This window comes from Colletotrichum karsti, assembly GCF_011947395.1.
Source record: "Colletotrichum karsti strain CkLH20 chromosome Unknown Scaffold5, whole genome shotgun sequence".
NCBI lineage: Eukaryota > Fungi > Ascomycota > Sordariomycetes > Glomerellales > Glomerellaceae > Colletotrichum > Colletotrichum karsti.
In genome coordinates, this window is record NW_024065905.1 from 1 (window position 1) to 17,637 (window position 17,637).

At 47.7% G+C, this 17,637-nt stretch overlaps 7 protein-coding genes across 7 annotated transcripts; 3 read left to right on the forward strand and 4 right to left on the reverse strand.

Moving 5' to 3' along the window:
• Positions 1–3,232: 3,232 nt before the first annotated feature.
• On the reverse strand, positions 3,233–4,012 carry CkaCkLH20_02004 (uncharacterized protein; the record flags this gene model as incomplete). Its single annotated transcript, XM_038884723.1, has 1 exon — positions 3,233–4,012. One exon carries the CDS (start codon positions 4,010–4,012, stop codon positions 3,233–3,235), a length of 780 nt encoding a protein of 259 aa, XP_038749511.1.
• Positions 4,013–5,666: 1,654 nt separating this feature from the next.
• On the forward strand, positions 5,667–6,974 carry CkaCkLH20_02005 (lactonohydrolase; the record flags this gene model as incomplete). The annotated part of the gene is made up of 3 exons (XM_038884724.1): positions 5,667–5,881; positions 5,931–6,405; positions 6,453–6,974. The coding sequence occupies 3 exons, from the start codon at positions 5,667–5,669 to the stop codon at positions 6,972–6,974; spliced, it is 1,212 nt and encodes a 403-aa protein (XP_038749512.1).
• Positions 6,975–7,148: 174 nt separating this feature from the next.
• On the reverse strand, positions 7,149–8,803 carry CkaCkLH20_02006 (major facilitator superfamily transporter; the record flags this gene model as incomplete). Its single annotated transcript, XM_038884725.1, has 2 exons — positions 7,149–8,588; positions 8,651–8,803. 2 exons carry the CDS (start codon positions 8,801–8,803, stop codon positions 7,149–7,151), a joined length of 1,593 nt encoding a protein of 530 aa, XP_038749513.1.
• A 622-nt stretch (positions 8,804–9,425) lies between these two features.
• On the reverse strand, positions 9,426–10,575 carry CkaCkLH20_02007 (2-dehydropantoate 2-reductase; the record flags this gene model as incomplete). Its single annotated transcript, XM_038884726.1, has 4 exons — positions 9,426–10,007; positions 10,064–10,266; positions 10,324–10,472; positions 10,529–10,575. 4 exons carry the CDS (start codon positions 10,573–10,575, stop codon positions 9,426–9,428), a joined length of 981 nt encoding a protein of 326 aa, XP_038749514.1.
• Positions 10,576–11,278: 703 nt separating this feature from the next.
• CkaCkLH20_02008 (uncharacterized protein) lies at positions 11,279–12,229 on the reverse strand (the record flags this gene model as incomplete). Its single annotated transcript, XM_038884727.1, has 1 exon — positions 11,279–12,229. The coding sequence occupies one exon, from the start codon at positions 12,227–12,229 to the stop codon at positions 11,279–11,281; it is 951 nt and encodes a 316-aa protein (XP_038749515.1).
• Positions 12,230–13,905: 1,676 nt separating this feature from the next.
• CkaCkLH20_02009 (dihydrodipicolinate synthetase) lies at positions 13,906–14,910 on the forward strand (the record flags this gene model as incomplete). The annotated part of the gene is made up of 1 exon (XM_038884728.1): positions 13,906–14,910. One exon carries the CDS (start codon positions 13,906–13,908, stop codon positions 14,908–14,910), a length of 1,005 nt encoding a protein of 334 aa, XP_038749516.1.
• A 1,444-nt stretch (positions 14,911–16,354) lies between these two features.
• On the forward strand, positions 16,355–17,205 carry CkaCkLH20_02010 (2-deoxy-D-gluconate 3-dehydrogenase; the record flags this gene model as incomplete). The annotated part of the gene is made up of 2 exons (XM_038884729.1): positions 16,355–16,486; positions 16,546–17,205. 2 exons carry the CDS (start codon positions 16,355–16,357, stop codon positions 17,203–17,205), a joined length of 792 nt encoding a protein of 263 aa, XP_038749517.1.
• Positions 17,206–17,637: the final 432 nt, after the last annotated feature.

Below are 17,637 nucleotides of genomic sequence, written 5' to 3' on the forward strand. Positions count from 1 at the left end.
ATCTAGTGCTAGGGGTCTTTCTAGAGAGTTATAAGGATATTATAATACTATTAGTAGTTTTTAAAGGGTAACTTACTAAATAGGAGTAATTAAAGTATTATAGCTAGCTAACTAATAGTAGGTTTATATTAATAGTAAGTTAGGGATTAAGAACTATAAATAGTAATTAGTTATTCTATAGGTCTAATTAAGTAATTATAGGTCTTTAAAGGTCTTAGTGATTAGTTAAAGCCTTAATAAGAGTTATAGAGTAGTTATTACTTAGGTATAGCTAAAAGTACTAGTAAGGGTAATTATAAAGTTAATTGCTAAAGAGCTATAGAAGTCTATCCTTAAGCTGGACTTAAGTCTATCCTATATATAAGTCCTAGATACTTCTCTTCCTATATGGACTGCAATCTGAGAGTTAGTCCTCCTTGAGGACCGCCCTTAGTACGTTGGTCCTGATCCTTATCCTGGTCCTAGGACTGCTTATTGAGAGTTGGTCCTGCTTATTATTACGTGACTTATACTATAGTTCTTCTGTTCCGGGCGAGCCCCTTATGTTCCCGTGATCCTATATATAAAGGTGACGTTCTAACCGCCCGGTATCCTTGTGGGGCGTTCTTTGTTGGTTATGCCTAATGGGTTGTAATATCTTATTAGTAATTAACTAAAGAGTAGAAGCTATTTAAAAAGCTATAAAGAAAGTTAGAGAACTTTAAGCTAAGAGGTAAATTAATAAAATAATAGCTACCTATAATAAGCTAGATATAATAATAATAATAAGTGTACTTATTTTATTAAAAGTTTAAGTTTATTATAAAAAAAAGGCTAAAAAAACCCCTTTTACTTTATTAATATAACTAATAAAACTTATATTATTAATATAAGCTATAGCTTTAAAACTTTTCTCTCTATTATTATTATACTATATATTTAGGACCTTAGAGAGAGTCTTTAGCCTCTTACTCTAAATAATAATAATAATACTATTATACTTATTATACTTAAAACCCTTAAAGATAATGCTATTACTACTCTATATTATAGTAGCTATATCTAAAAGGAGAGCTATAAGCTTATAGAGTTCTATTATATTAGCTACTACTTTATTTATAAAATTAACCCTCTTATTACTCCTCTTATTATTTATATACTAAATAAAGAAAAGAATAACTATAAGTTAATAATAAAGTTAAAAGCTAATAGTATTATAATTATTTTAAATTAGCCTTTTAAAAAGTCCATAAAGAAAGAGATAATAATATTTAACTATTAGAATATCTTTAACTATATTATAAAGATAAAAGAGTATAATAGTAAATAAATCTTTAAGATTTAAATAATTAATAAGATTAAGAGTAAAGCTATATCTTAGCTCTATAAGAAGTTATAACTAATTACTATTAAAGTTAATAATTATAATAAATAGTTTATTTTAACTTAGTTACTAATAATTTAATAGTATAGCTAATAATTAATTCTTATTTTTACCTTATTACTATTTAAATAAAATATAACTCTCTAGCTAAAAGATATTACTTAAGCTTATATCTAATTAAAAATAATACTTAATAAAAGGATTTTAGCCTACTTACTTAATAAAATAAAAAATTAATACTCTCTTAATATTATTATAACTATTATTAAGCTACTATATAGACTTATTAAAGCTAATACTTATTAATAAGCTATATATAATAAGTATTATAAAGAGAACCTTAAAATAATATTATCTATATTTAACTTATACTTATTAGTTTTATTTATTATAAATCTATACTTTAATATTATTAATATATAGATTAATAATACTATTAGCTTTAATAATAAACCTTTCTTTTAGCTTAAAGAGATAAAGCTTAAAAAGGCTAAGTTTATAGCTAAGCTTCAATAAAGACTCTTAACTATAAAACCCTTAATATTTAATAGAGATATTACTACTTTAATAGAAAATAATAACTTTATTCTTTATTAAAAGGATTAAAATAAGAAACTTAACTTTATTAATAATAAGGTATTAATTAAGACTTTTAAGAAGTAATATATTAAGTAATATATCTATAATACTTATATTATCTCTATTTACTAACTAGAGGTATATTTTAATTTATTTATTACTACTTAATATTAAGATCTATTTATTAATAATATAAAAGTACTTAATAAGTAAATTTAGTAATAAAAAGACTACTTTAACTAAAGATTTATATTTATCCCTATTAATCTAAAGACTATTAAGACATATATATTTATAAATAAATCCTTTATAAATAATAATAACTTATTATTATAACTTAGCTTTACTTTTATTTTTATTAATAAGACTATAAAGAATAAGGGAACCTTCTCTATTATTAATAATATAATTTACTATAGCTCTATAAAGTATAAAAGAGTTATAAAAAGCATTTTTACCTCTAAGATCTATAGTATAATAATAAATATAAATATAGCTTTTACTCTTAATATTATATTTTAATAAGTAACTAATAAGCTTAATATTCTCTCTATCTTAATAATTATCTATATAGACTTATACTTACTCTATAAATATCTTATTAAGCTTAATATAATAAAAGAGAAATATTTTATAATAGATATTATAATACTATATTAATTATATAAAAAGAGGGAGCTAAATAAAGTATAATAGATATATAGTAATAATAACCTTATTAATATATTTATAAAGATAATACTTAATAAATCCCTTAAGAGATTTATTAATAATAATAAAGCTATAATATATATAGAGGGATAAATTATAAAATTATAAAAAGGGTAATAATTATTATATAATTATTACTATAAAATAGATAGGTAAAAAGGAGATAATTCTAACTATTTAAGCTAGTTATTATATTATTAAAAAGAGATAATTCTAGCTATTTTAGCTAGTTATTATATTATTTATATATTATATATTTTAGCCCCTTTTTAGCCCTTTTAGTACTAAAAAGAAAAGACTATTAGTATAGGTTTAGCTAGTAGAATTAAGTAGTATAAGTAGGTAGTATAAGGCTTAGTCTCTACCCCTACTATACTATTGCTATTATATACGCGCCTACTAGGCTAGAACTTCCCTTCTCTATACTTAATATATTATTACTAATAGAGCCCTATATTACGTACGTACAACCCCTTGTGATACCAACAAATAAACCTCTATAAGTATAACTAGGAATCCTTCTAAGAAAGCTGAGAAATTGCTGCCCTTGAAACCCTCTCCCGTAAACTTTGATGTCTTTTACGCTACTGGCAGCTTCACGCCCGTGAGCTTCTCCCAAAGCTGCAGCAGTTGATCCTGTTTCTTTTCGTCCGTCGTGAACGTCTCCGCGACATCTTCCTGCTTGCGCGGCTTGAAGTATTTCCCACTGACGTCTCCATTCCCACTGCCCTCGGCAAGCATCACGTATGTGGCAACGCCGTCCTCAGCGCTACCAGTAGCGCTCTGTCCGCCCATCTTGGTGGGAACCCAGCCAGGATCGACAGAGTTACTCTTGACGTCGGGCCACAAGCGCGCAACGGCGTTGGCCAAAGTACTGACGTGCAGCTTTGAGTCGCAGTAGGCCTGGTTATCGTTCCAACCTTCCTCGCCTCGCTCTACCCATGTGGGGTCCTTGAAGCTGGTGTTTCCGCTGCGATGCATGCCGGAAGAGATGTAAATGATTCTCTTCGGCCTGTTCATGATGCAAGTGAGGAGGTACGGCGCCATGACGTTCACGGCTATGAGGCTGGAGAGACCAAAGTCGGTCTTTCGGTACGGCCCGCGATAGAAGCCGGCGTTGTGGATGACGGCATCGAATGTCCCCAGCTTATTCGCGTCTTCGGCCAGCTTTTTCGTCTCTGCAATCTTGGAGAGGTCGCCGATGAGGACGGTCTCCGCGCCGGGGACGGCCGATTTCGCGTCTTCGGCCCGCTGGGCGTTGCGGGCGTGGAGGACTACCTGGTGGCCGTTCTTGATGAGCGTCCGGGCAGCCACAGCTCCCAGGCCGTCGGAGGAACCAGTGATGAAAATGCGAGCCATGTTGGTGTTGATTGTGTCTGGTTTGGTTTGGTTGTGTTGACGTAATGTTGAGATGAAAGGTGCGATGAGTCTGTTTTAAGATCGTTCTTGCTGATTAATCCCACTCGGGCATCGGATCCCGCCGAGAGTCTTAGCTTACGCCGCTGAGGCTTTTGTCAACTGCACGACTCTAACCCTTGAGTCAAACACAAGCAAAGAAGTATGAACTTGCTTATCAATCACCTCCCAATTGAAGACGACATTTATTGGTTTCCGCCGCTTGCTTGCAGCAATTCCGAAATGGCATCGAGTCTTATCGGGATAGCCGGAGAGGGGTTGTTTACGTCATGCATTCTTCGAAGTTACGCTGTTCTGCTCGGTGTGTTGTTCAGTCACCGAGACCCGCTCTTGATTGGAATCAGAATGAGACCAGAAATGGCGACTTGACGCTGACTCTCATCTCATTTGTCAAACATTTTACTGGTGAGGTATGAATGGTCGGTGTTGTTTGAAATCTGAGATAGCAACTTCTATCTAAGTGTAGTGCGTTGTTTGTTCTCACCTCGGTGAGATTCTCAACTTGGAATAGAAATTCGCGCATTTAGAGACAAGTCGCATGTGGTCACAGTAGCGAAGATCATGTATGCTGGGTTACACCCTTCTTCATGATACAAAAATTGGGCCATTATGTTGCATTTTCCCTTTTCAACAACTCAAGACATAATGCAGTTAGACATAAGAATTGCTGATGTTTTGAAGCTTGCTTAGGCGTAATTTGTTTACTTGGCGGAGAATGAAGCCCTCTGATAATAACTCAAGTGACCTCAATTTAGGTACAGTTGAGAAGAGAACTGGGACTTCGGGTTCTTGCCAAAATTTGTGAACATATTTTGGTGAGATAGCTTCACACCGATGGCTTTCATCAAGACCGCGACTTCATGCAAGCAATAGAAGACACCTGCGAAGTAGTGTCAAGGCACATATAACAGATCGAAACAGCCATTGCAGTCTACCTACAGGTAGCAAAATGAATCTTCATATAAATATTTTCAATGATCTGTGTTTCTCACTGTGTTGCCGCCTACTCCATACTTCTCTATCGTCTGATCTCACAGACGGATGAATCTTCCCCACGAACAGCAACTTCCTGCGGCTGAGAACCAACCGTTCTTCAACCTGGAAGAGGCTCGACTGCAAGGACCCCAGCAGCAAACGGGATTTCTCCGTCGAATCACAGAGAACAAGGAGCAACCCGGCTTCTTTCAACACGGGCTCCTCCGCTCCCCGCATTACTCCGCAATATTTGTGTGGTCAGTCTTAACCATGTTTAGCGGACCATCTCCGCGTATCCACAATGATCGTGACTTTATTGACATTGCTTGGGACGAGGAGGCTATTGATCCCGTTTCCAGATGTCGTCTCAAGCCGGACGGCATATCTTTGCCGTTCAGTTGACTTGGCTTGCGTACTTGCTCCGAAATCGCCTGAGGCAATTTCAAAGCTAAGAAAGACATCAATTTCATTCCGCCCGGAGTAGTCCGTTGAATAAAGGCAACAGAAATCCAAGTATCAAGAAGAGCTTTTCTATAAAATCACTACTTTCGAACTCTAATGACTCGTGTCAGAGTGTGCAGAGACTCTATTTCACGGAGGCCAAGACGCCAAGAATCTCACCATGTGGTCTACAACAATCTCTACCTTCCTTGGGCTGCCATTGCTAGCATCTGCTTTCTTGGCAGATCTTCCCGCGGCCTTCAATGACACTCCAGCAACATGGGCATTTGTTTCTTACAGCAACCCCTCCGTGGCCGTTCTCTCTGGGTCATTCAACCGATCTGCTATGGCTGCTCCTCACGAAGGCGAGACGAGCGACCCCGAGTTGAAGAAGGCGTGAGTTCACTCAAATTCACTGACTCATAACTTATCTAATCGAAACCAGCAATGAGTTTCTCAACAAGACCAATTTCATTGCGTATGATGAGAAATTCTTCGATATCTTGGGGCCGAAGGCGAACGTGAAGCAACTGCAACAGCTCGCATTCCAGACCCACCAAGCCCCATGTTACAACAAGGACACGAAGGAACTCTACTTCGCCGAATGGGGCCCTCCCGGCGGCGATGAGGGGATTCATAACTGGCAGTATCTGCTTGACACTACCAACAACACGCTGAGAAAGATCGCCACGACTCCACCGACAGTAAACGCTCACGGCTGCGTCTACTACCGTGGGGCTTACCACGTCGTAACTGACGGGTCTCATAACGAGACAGGCGCTCTCGTCCGTGTCAACCCGAAAACGCTTGAGAAGACTACGCTGTTGAATAACTACTATGAGCAACCTTTCATGGGCTTCAACGATCTCGACATAGACTCCGAAGGTAACTTCTGGTTGACAGACTCGAAGTCCGGATGGGTAAGTAGATGCAGTTGAGTGTGAGACAAGAAGCTGACCAGATCAAGGGCCGTGACATCGTTGACTACACCCCTCCAACCAACCCCACTGTGTACATGGTAAATGGCACCACCATGCGACCGAAGGTTGTCCACATTACAACCGGCAATGCCAACGGCGTCGCAGTCTCGGCACTCAAAGACGGCGGGCACACCCTTTACCTGCCTGACACCGGCGTCTCCGAGTTTAAACCCGTGTCCAAGAAGAATCCGTATGGCAACCGCGCTCTCTTTGCCTACGACATCGCGACCGGCGGTGTGCTCACAAGTCCCCGCCTTCTGAATAACCCCATCTCGTACTTTTATGACGGTATCAGGGTGTCAAGAAATGGTTGGATCTTTGTTGGTGCGGGTGATGGAGTCGATGTCATCGATCCTGTCAGTGGTCTCACGCTAGGTACAATCCGCGTTGGTGGAGGCGAGAACTTGGCAGTGAGCTTGGCCTTCGGTGAGAATGAGCTCTGGATAGTCGGACGGGGCGGCGTCTGGCATGTGAGCGACGTCGCGGAGCGGCTGGATCGGGACTGGTAGGAGATGTAAATACTGGAAAGACCATCCTCAGCTTAGGCAAATCAAGCCCGAAACCCTTGACCGTGTTGGCCTCACAGTCCAAAAACTTAGTAAATACGTCAAAGTATGAAGGCTTCTTTCATTCATCAAAGGCTTCAAGCCTAGCCTCATTGGACATTAAGTGCGCTACTTCCTTTAGTAAACGTACACGAATTCATCGTTCTGGCGATCCGTCAAGTCCAGGAACGCGTTCTCTCCCAAGTTGGCGCCATCCTCCTCATTCTGAGTTGCGCCCACGTAATGACGCTCCATACTGAGATCCTGAATCTTCTTCGGCTTTCCATTTGCTACTCTCTTGCGTGCCTGCATCTTGTTGGAGATGAACAGGTTGATGACCTGCAAGCCGATGATCGCAAGGAGGGCACACGTAATGCCCATGACCTTGGTGAGGCCAGGCCTGTACTGCGGAGCATCCTTGGAGTTGAACAGGAGGGGTCCAATGATGTTACCAGCAGAAGACCCAGCGTTGTACAAAGACATGACGACGGACTTCTTCGTGGTTCCTGCAATGTTGGAAATCATCCATGAAACGATGAGGGGGTTGCCACCGAAGAGGAATCCGAGCATGTAGTATGCCGCCAACAGGGGCGGGATGTTGTCGCGATCCAGGATGTACAACATGACAGCGCCTGCCAAGACAGGTGCTAATAGGCCGGCCAGGAAGACTGACTTGATGCGGAAGCGGTGCGCCAGCCATGAAGCCGGGAAGATGACGAGAAGCTGAACTGCGCCGAACGGAATGTTCAACAGAGACGTAATCTCACTGTCGAATCCAAAGCCGGATACAACGATAGGTCCAAAAGTGTTCGTGACGGCGGCTGTAACGTTGAGGCAGATAGCCATGCCGATGAAGAGCCAGCTCTTGGGCTCCAGGAGAGCTTCCCATACTTGACAGAGCTTGAACTCCCGGCTTCCCGTTCCGGTCTGATTTGCGCGCAAGCGCTCGATCGCCTGGAGCTTCTCGGTCTCGGTGAGGAATCTGGCGGAGGGGATGTCGTTATCGAGGAACATGTAGACGAACGGCGCAGTCAGCACCGTCATCGAACCAACGAAGATGAACAGGATCTGCCACGAGTGGATCGAGCCGTTGATCTGGCCCAGTCCGTACGAAACAGCGGCGGCGAACATCGTCGCGAGCCCGTTCGTGCCGTACCAACAAGCTACGCGCATGGGTTGCTCCGCGCGACGGTACCACTGCGAAGTGATGACCGAGAACAACGGCAAGCAACCTGCCTCGAATAGACCCAGCAGGAATCTCGTGGCCAGGAGTCCTCCGTAGTTGTGGCAAGCAGCCATGCAGATCTGTGCAACACCCCATCCGAAAACGAGAGAAGGCATGAGGATTCGGTGTGGGACCTTGACGATGAGCCACGAGGAGAAAGGCTGCCACGCCAGCTGTGCAATGGCGGAAATCGAGCTGACCATCGAGTACTGGTCGCCGGTGAGGTTGCAGTCTTGCCTCAAACCGAAGATGGCGCCATATCCGAGGACTGATTTGTCGAGAATCTGGAGGAAGTAGACCCAGACGAGGATTGTGAGAATTCGCTTGTCGGTTTTCCGGCGGATGCGCTTATTCTGTTGTGGAAGTCGTCAGTAACGTTGCCAATATCAGGCGTTGTCGAAGCTCTTGTACATACATCCTCTTCCGTGAGCTCGATGTGTTGATCGCCAATCAGGTTTGCGGCGCGGTCGGCACCCCTGGCGTTGTTCTGACCCTGATGCTTCACCTGTTCGACATCTTCGGTTCGGTGTTGGGAGGTCTCGTCTCCCGTCTTCGTGACAGCGTCCATGTTGTAGTGAGGAGGGGAAGAGCGACGGGTTTCCTGGCTCGCCACGAAGCTCAGAAGGGCGCAATGACGATCTCAAACACTCTTATACGTAACCCTTGTGTTGCAATTGCAATGTTGTCAGCGCGGTGTGCTCTCCGCAGCGGCCGGACTCTCGGCCTTGAGCCTGAGCCAAGTCGTCATAAAGCTGAAAAATCAATGGAACTGCATCAAACCCCATGTCGGGAATATCCAATGATGGCTGAGACGTTATGAGTGTTGTGGATGTTTTTCCCCATGGGGGGATGGCTTTCCCCTCTCTTGCTGGGTACACTAGTCAGTCTCCAGCATGGGGAAAAAGAAAGGGGAAATGGAGAAGGCCTTTTCCCCTCAGACTTGCGACCACGTCGGCCTCGGGTTGTGGGGAAACATGCGTTCCGCGTGCGGTGAACCGGCAACACGAGCAGGTTGTTTGCGACCTTGACGTGGACCTGGTGCGACCCTGTACGGGTTTCCTCGGCACGCCTTGGAAGTCGAATCCCCCCCACGTAGACGTTTTGGATTCCGTTGACATCATGGCAGGATCGCGGCGGGAGCTTCGGTAGATGGAGTGGTTCATCATGCTGTTTAGTCTTGTTGAAGCTATCTATGCTTGGCCATTCTCTCTGAGAAGTCTAAGATTCGTGCCAGTCAGGATGATGTATATGGTATCCAGCGTTGGTGTCGCAATGCCTAGTTCTTTGCCCTTTCTGTATGGGTAACCGAGAATGATATCCACCTCCATTGGCCTGCCGGCCTTGTAGTCGGCTTGCATACTGCTGCCGATAGGATGCATGGCGAGGATCTTATTGATGAGCTTATCGATCAGATCATAGTCGATGGGCACGTTGCACCCCTTGGCGACATCGATAACTTCTGTCATGAGACGACGTGTCAAGGGCGTGGCTCCCTCTGAAGAGCTAAGCCAAGAATGTGTATCGAGGAGCGTGAGAGTTGTCAACGAGTTCCAGGCCGCGTTCCAGACTACCTTTTCCCAACGTTGAACCTGGATGTTGGGGACTACTTGGAAGACGGTCTTGCCCTCGGTCAGGTAAAAAGCGAACTCGTCAAGTCGCTGCTTCTCCACGGCTTGATCTGCGCCGTCGTTGGGGTACAATCCGATTTGCATGTCCTCAGACTTGGTGTGAAAGATGTGCCCCGGCTGCGGCTGGGAAGCACCAGTCCATGTCTGGCTTGGTCAATATCCATCCACATCAGAAGCATCGATGGTGCCGGGAAACTTACGACACATGAGACGATCGTCGCGTGGGGGAACGCCTTGCGGAACGGCACCTCGTTTCCGACACCGTTCTGGATGATGACAATCGTGGACTTCTGGTCGTCCACTGCTGGAGCTATTTGAGCAGGGACCGCATCCTGGGTGATGGCCTTATGAGCGCAGACGATGTAATCAAACTTGGTGTCTGCTTCGGCCGCATTGCGCACAACTGTCGCCCGATGAGCATATTGATTCTTCAGCACAAGCAGAGATGATCAGAACTCACCTTTGTACGGACGGATTGTGTGCTCTCCATGGTTTTCACTTTTCAGGATAATGCCGTTCTGCTTCACTGCATCGTAGTTGGACCGAGCAACAACCGTCAATCGTACATTGGACACCCTGCTAAGCACAAATGCATAGAACGAGCCAATCCTTTAGACATAATGTCAGTGACGGTTCCCCCAAACACTGTCTGAGTGTCGACTTACGCCCCTAGTCCATAGAGGAGAACCTCGGTCTGCTTCTCGGTGGCCATTGTGGCGGGAGCGGTGTGTAGGCTTCCTTGGCTCGGAATACCCTTGAACAGGGTAATATCTGGGTGTGGTGATGTCGCAAATTGCGATTGCTGTATTTGGAGTCGGTTGTTCGGTGAGCCTCCTCACTCAAACCTAGTATTTGTACATGGAGATTACCAGGAAAGCGGCCGAGAGACGGACGAGTTCCCCTCACCAGCCGGCCGTGCCCCTCCCCCGACTTTCGGGGACTGAAATCCTGGGGAAGTGTTGGTGTCCGGGGAAGATCTGTGTCTTTGGGGGTTCCGTGGGGGTCACACACGATCTCAGGCTTCGGGGATGTGTCCGTGGAGCTTCCCCTCACTCCTCGGTCATCTTCCTGGGGAGACGCGGGAAATCCGGCACTAGACCCTTTCGTTGACTGGAGGCCTCGGATGGTTTCATTGTCAGAGAAGAAATCATCAGGGCTGATACGATCACAAAATGCCCAGGCATCATGTTGCTGACATCATTTGGATAGGTTCTTAAGACCTCCATGTCAGCAACTCGCACCAATGAGTATAAGGAATCGTCATCTGTAACATTGACTCCTTGGTCTCTAACTGGTAAATTAATGCCCTTCATATAACCATTATTTACATCTTCATTATAGGTTACAGCCTTCGATTGATTGGGCTTTATTCGTTGGATGACACTATTTCCATTGATTGCAAATCCCGCTGGAGCTTATGTCCGCAGCTGCGAGGTTGACTTCTTTCGCTCCAGCTTCTCACCCCAATCCCGCGCGCAATTTGCAATCTGCAGAGCTGTTTCGCGGATACGAGTCGCTTGTCTGACGAGTCTCGTTCTCTCCGTCGGCGTTTTGGGTGTTTTCGACGTCGCCTCCGATCCTTCCTCCTCGATACAATGTCCCCATTCATCGGCAGATCTTGCTACTAAACGAGCAGCGTCTTCGATTCTCTTTCCGGGAACCTCAGTCCCGTCGTCGAAGAAACACTCTTGTGGCTGGGTCGCGATGACTCCGGCAATCAGGTTCCAAACGGCGATGAGGTCTTCCTTCGGGATCGTTGGAGACATGGTGGCCGATATCGATCGCCGCTCGGCGGAGTAGCTCCGTGTCAGCCGGACCGCCGATCCCGGGCGCGCGAGGGCCCGGGAGATGAGACAGTTGCTGCATGCTCCGTTGTGGATGCTGGGGATCTTCACGCATTCCGGGGAAACGCCCTCGCCTCTTTGGCATCTGGGACACTCCTCGTCCGGAGTTTGGACTTCTCCTCGCTCGTGAACCATGATTGCTTCCACAACCTGGGCTCGTGAGGTGTCTGGCGGTGCTTCGCCCGATCTGCCCCTCCAAGCCCTCCGTACTGACAATGCTCCCAGTTGCCTCATGACTTCCGTTGGCACGGTTTGCGACTGCGCTGCATAGTGTCGGTCGTCGCTGTCTGTCGGGGCGTAGTGATCGGGTCTCTGCGCAGTCGCCGTGGCCGGTGCGTCCTTTTGTCGTCCTCGAGGCTCTTTTGCGCCTTGATGTTCTCTCCATACGTTTGTTCCGCCACCCGGAATCGCCCCGGGCTGCTGTTCTGATCTCCCATGATACTTTGATGCATCGCTCGAGGTTCCAACAGCCGGGATGCTGCTCCCAGACCGTAAACGGGTTGCCAAATGTGTTGAAGGCATTCTGCTCTGCTCCTTTATCGCAATCTCTCCAGCCTTTGCCAGCAGCTGCAGCGTGATGTCTCCGATATCCCTTTCATCACCCATCACTCCCCAGCTCGTAGGGGCATGATAGGGAGTTATGAGATCGCACTCCCGGCCAAGGTCCGCGGAGAATAAAAGAGAGAAAAGAGGACACAAGTAACAGTATGGATCCAAACACCCAACCTGACGACGGTGAACCTCGTGATACACTTCCTTAGATCCAACAAACGGTCCACATCTTGACGGTACGACATCATGAGCCACTTATAAACGTCTGCTGAAGCAAAAGATTCTACTTCACTTACGTAATTCTATTGGTCATGCCACAATGCTGCGGGTGGCCGAGACCATGATGATTGGCCGGCAGCATGTGCCGTGACGGTAAGATTTTGAGACCGGTTCTGGACTCCTCTCGGGAGGAGGAGAGGGAGGAGAAGCTTGTTGAGGGATCAGGCACTTTTGCTGTCAGGTCGGCGTCGTCCGCGCCTTGCCATCTGCATCATCTCTGCTTGGGTAGCGTGAGTTGGCTTTAGGGATAGTTCGTCCAATCCGACGGTACGCGGACCGTCCACTAAGAACGACAATATTCCCCGATTGGATGCCGTCTCAGAAAAGACAGGATCGGGTCCTTTTTTCCGTTTTCTGGGAGCCCGAGAGACCGGATTGGCAAGTGAGATGCTCACTGTCACGCGGTGTGTGAGAGGGAGCGAGATCCGGTGCCGGGGGCGGGAGTGGGATGTTGTTACCGAGCATAGCCGGCCGACGCCGATCCGTTTGCTAATCTGAAATCTCAAAAAGTAGCCACCAAGCCGTGAGAGGGTTAGCGGAGGCGAAAGAACAGCAATTTGGACGAATTCTTTTCCCTCTTCGGACCACGAATTGTCTGACGAGAAGCAAAACCCCCACGGGGAAATGTCGTCGACTGCGCGTCACTGAAAGGAGTCGAGTCGGCTTCTCGTAGGACCAGCGACAAATTCAGCGAGTCGCGTGCGGGAGGAGGAGGAGACCACGCCGTTCCCACCGCGAATGCCACCGTCTCGACCGATCACCGCACCACGCCGAGTCCGGGGGGGCCAGAATAGTCCAGGTACATGATCTGTTCGTGTCTGACTTTGTGGGGAACAAACAGTGGAGATGATGGGGTAAGAAGGACGAAAGATGCGTTTGGAGTTGTTGGGTTTGAGGGATTCCCTGCTCGGCCGGGTTGGCAGGACGGAGGTAATCGTCGGTACTAGGAAAGCCCCCGCGGGATGGTCTCCGAAACCTTTCATTTGCACCGATCTGTGGGGGACTAGGTGGAATCTCGAATGCCTCGGACCCGGGTCGGTCTGACCGTTTGGCAAAGGTGCCAGCGTGGGGGTTTGTAGTCGGTCTGGATTGTTTGTGCCACTTCTCAGGAGTCTCGGGGTTGACAAGCTGTGCGCATGACTTAGATGGCCGGTCAAGAGGCAAAAAAGGATGGGTTCGGATGATTATGCATAGCCTTTCGCTCAACTCCATACTCTCTGGAATTTCTCCTTCTACAAAACACCACTTTACATCGGACGTCAGCATCTTCCCGAGTCTTATTACCTCCAACATACCCAAAACTTCCTTCCTGTTTGCCGGAGTTCCATATCCTCGTTCCACAAACCTACATAATCACACATATCATCATGTCGCCTTCAGCAAACGGCAACTCCACTCCCCACAACGGGAATGGCGCCGGTCATGCCTCCAGACCGGCCCTCACTCCGGGCTTGTACGTGCCAACAGTAGCCTTCTTCCGCTCCGACGACTCAGTGGACGTTGAGACAACCACGTCTCACGCCATCCGACTCGCCAAGGCCGGTGTCGCCGGCCTTGTTACTCACGGCTCCAACGGCGAGGCCGTCCACTTGGACCACGCCGAGAGGCAACTCATCAACAAGACCACACGTGCGGCCTTGGAATCGGCCGGGAAGGGTGACCTTCCTCTGATCGTCGGCTGCGGCGCTCAGTCAACACGAGAGACCATCCAGCTCTGTCAAGAGGCCGGCGCATCCGGCGGCGACTACGCTCTTGTTCTTCCCCCGGCCTACTACGGGGGCCTCCTCTCCACCGAACAAATCCTGCAGCACTTCCGCGAAGTCGCGGATGCCAGCCCGGTTCCGATCCTCATCTACAACTACCCCGGTGCTTGCAGCGGACTCGACCTCAACTCGGATACCATCATCACTCTGTCGAGCCACCCCAACATTGTCGGCGTGAAGTTGACGTGCGGAAACACCGGCAAGCTTGCTCGGATAGCTGCTGCTACGGTGCCTAAGAAGGGCGACACTGGTATCCCCTTCCGAACTTTCGGTGGCAGCGTCGACTTCACCCTGCAAACACTTGTCGTTGGCGGTCATGGTATTATCGGAGGAACTGGCAACATTGCGCCCTTCGCTTGTGTGAAGTTGATGAAGCTTTGGGACGAGGGCAAGTTGGCCGAGGCCAGGGAGCTGCAGGCCGTTGTGGCTCGTGGCGACTGGACAGCTATCCAGGGCGGCTTCGTTTCCGTCAAGGCTGCGCTGCAAGAGTACTACAACTACGGTGGTCTTCCTAGGAAACCCTGCGCGCTGCTTGAGGGCGAGAAGCTGACCAAGCAGCTGGATGGTTTCTCTGAGCTTGTTGGGGTAGAGAAGACGCTCCAGCAATAATCGAGGGGACATTAAGTTAATGGGAGACACTGCATCATAGGTTATTCTAGCGAAATTGCATTGGATTGCCCCGAGTTGAGGGCTTTCGGCTGACATCTTGGCGGGTTGCTTGGAGGGCCTAGGTTGTGATGTTTGTTTTTGTCGAAGACATGACTGTGATGATTACCAGCGTCTATCGCCTTTCGTGTCATTTATCCGTATTAGGAAGGTTGTTACGATGACACGAGCTTCTCACAGATTGTTGAAGACAGCGACAAGTCTTCGTAGGAAATGCTTACGCTTTCCTGACTCCATCCTCGACATGATAAATTTTGAGCTTTGTTCAATAAACTCTTACCAGCGGCCTGGCATGCGTGGTACATCTAGCAGACCGAATGTCTCTGGGCTGCGCCAGTGGCACCATCCATTGATGTTGCCTCAATCATTCAAGTAATGTCAATAAAGTATACTGAACTCCCGATTAATTTAAGCCTTTGTAGGTCATCCTTGCATGATACTTTAGTCCACAATCATCATCAGCAATCATCACGAACTATGGCAGCTGATGACTTCGCCTTTCAATACGGTGTTGGTCTTCGAAATACTGGCCAGGACAACCTTGAACTGCATGATAGACTGATGTATTAGCCTTCATGTAACGAGACCAACATATCATATCTTGAGATTGAACACGTGATGATCACATCAGGAGTTTCCTTCCATCTTGGAGATAACATACAACGCTGTATGTGGCGATATACCTAAATAATACCCCCGTCATGGCCTAAGGTCTCGAGGTCTAGCTTCAACATCATCATCTTCTTTCCATAGACTGAAGACGCCTTAGCTCTCACTATTGATACCACCATCGCCAGCTACAACGGTAAGCAGCGGCCGCTTGACCCCCACGGAAGGGCATCGGCCCTAGTCCGGTGTCTAGGCGGCTCTGCGGGTCCGGATTTACGGGGCTGACCCCCAACCGACTCCGTATTAGATTGCGGGGAGCGGGTCGGGCGCGAGGAATGGAAATCCGCGGTGAGGGGTTCCTTGATCGGAAACGTGCTGGTGCGTTCCTGAGTTCCACTCACACCCTTTCACGCCAGCATTCCCCGCAGGTTCTTGAGTTCCCCATGGGAACGACGACTCGCGTGAGCATTGGGTCGAGGATTCGTAACCAAAACCCCTCGTTCGGCCTGTACATTGATCATACGTGTGGTGACACGAATCACCTGAGTTCCACTTCATGCACAAACCCGTTTCGAGCCGATGGTCGGAACTAGACATGGGGAATAGTGCGGGTACAGGAATCTACTCGTGGGGGTCGTCTACGTGATCGAGGTGGAGGGGCTCGTGAGATCTGAGATCAAGGCGATGTTCATCATAACCAGGTGAATATGAAGTCAAAAGCTGAGTCGTAGACGTGAGTTCTGTATCATCAACTGGCAGCTGCTGAACATCCTAGAAAATGGTGAATATTGTGGAAAAGCTATTCTCATTGACAGGCCGCACGGCCGTCATCACTGGTGGCACAAGGGGAATCGGCCAGGCAATGGCCGTCTCCCTTGCCGAGGCGGGATCTGATATCATTCTCATCCAGGTCAGTGACTATGCTCATTCCGGTCAACAATTCTGCGACGCTGACTTGAATACGCACAGAGAGACGAAAGCAACACAGAAACCAAGAAGCAGATTGAGGCCCTGGGCCGGAAAGCCACCATCTACACGGCAGACCTGTCAAATCAGGAGCAGGTAGAAGGCCTCACAAAACGCATCCTGGCTGACGGCCATGATGTGAGCATCCTAGTCACCTGTGCCGGCATCCAACGCAGACACCCCGCACACCAGTTCCCCATGAGTGACTGGGATGAAGTCCTGCAAGTCAACCTCAAGACGGTCTGGACGCTCTGCCGAGACATCGGCGCCTACATGCTCACGCGCAGCCCGAAGCCCGTCAACGGCCACCGCGGCAGCATCATCAACGTGGCGTCGCTGGTCAGCTTCCAGGGCGGCATCACGGTGCCGGCGTATGCGGCCGCGAAGGGTGGCATCGCCCAGTTGACTAAGGCGCTGAGCAACGAGTGGGCTAGCCAGGGCGTCAACGTCAACGCCATCGCGCCCGGCTACGTGGCGACGGACATGAACGAGGCGCTGATCAACAACCCGGAGCGCGCGGCTAGTATCTTGGCCAGAATCCCGGCCGGCAGATGGGGTACCCCGGATGACTTCAAGGGGGCCACGGTGTTCCTCGCGGGGGCGGGGAGTCTGTATGTTTCTGGGGAGCTGCTTACCGTGGACGGGGGCTGGATGGGTCGATGAGACACCCTGGCGGCATGTAGGTGAGCAGATCGGGAAATGGACGGCGGGCTTCAACGAGGATATGCCTAAGATAGAAATAAAGAGCGTGATGTTACAACGGCACTTCTGTCTGTTGATGAACCAGCCCCGCCCGATCATCCATCATGTGTGTCTATTTAGGCAAGTAGTTGGCTAGGGCGTGTCAGATCTTCGTCACTGAAGGTTGCAAATGTAGACTCGAGTGAATCGGTCGACCATGAATCGTGGGGGCGCAGCTTCGACCTCATAATTGACCGTGAGAGGGAGTACCTTTGACATAAACTAGCTTAGATAATAGGGAGAATATCTCCTTTACAGCAACTCAACGGACATTAAGACGGGCAGAAATCTCATCATCAATGCGATATGTTCAGGAGAGATATCCTGGGACTTCGGGGCGGAGTCCAAGATCAT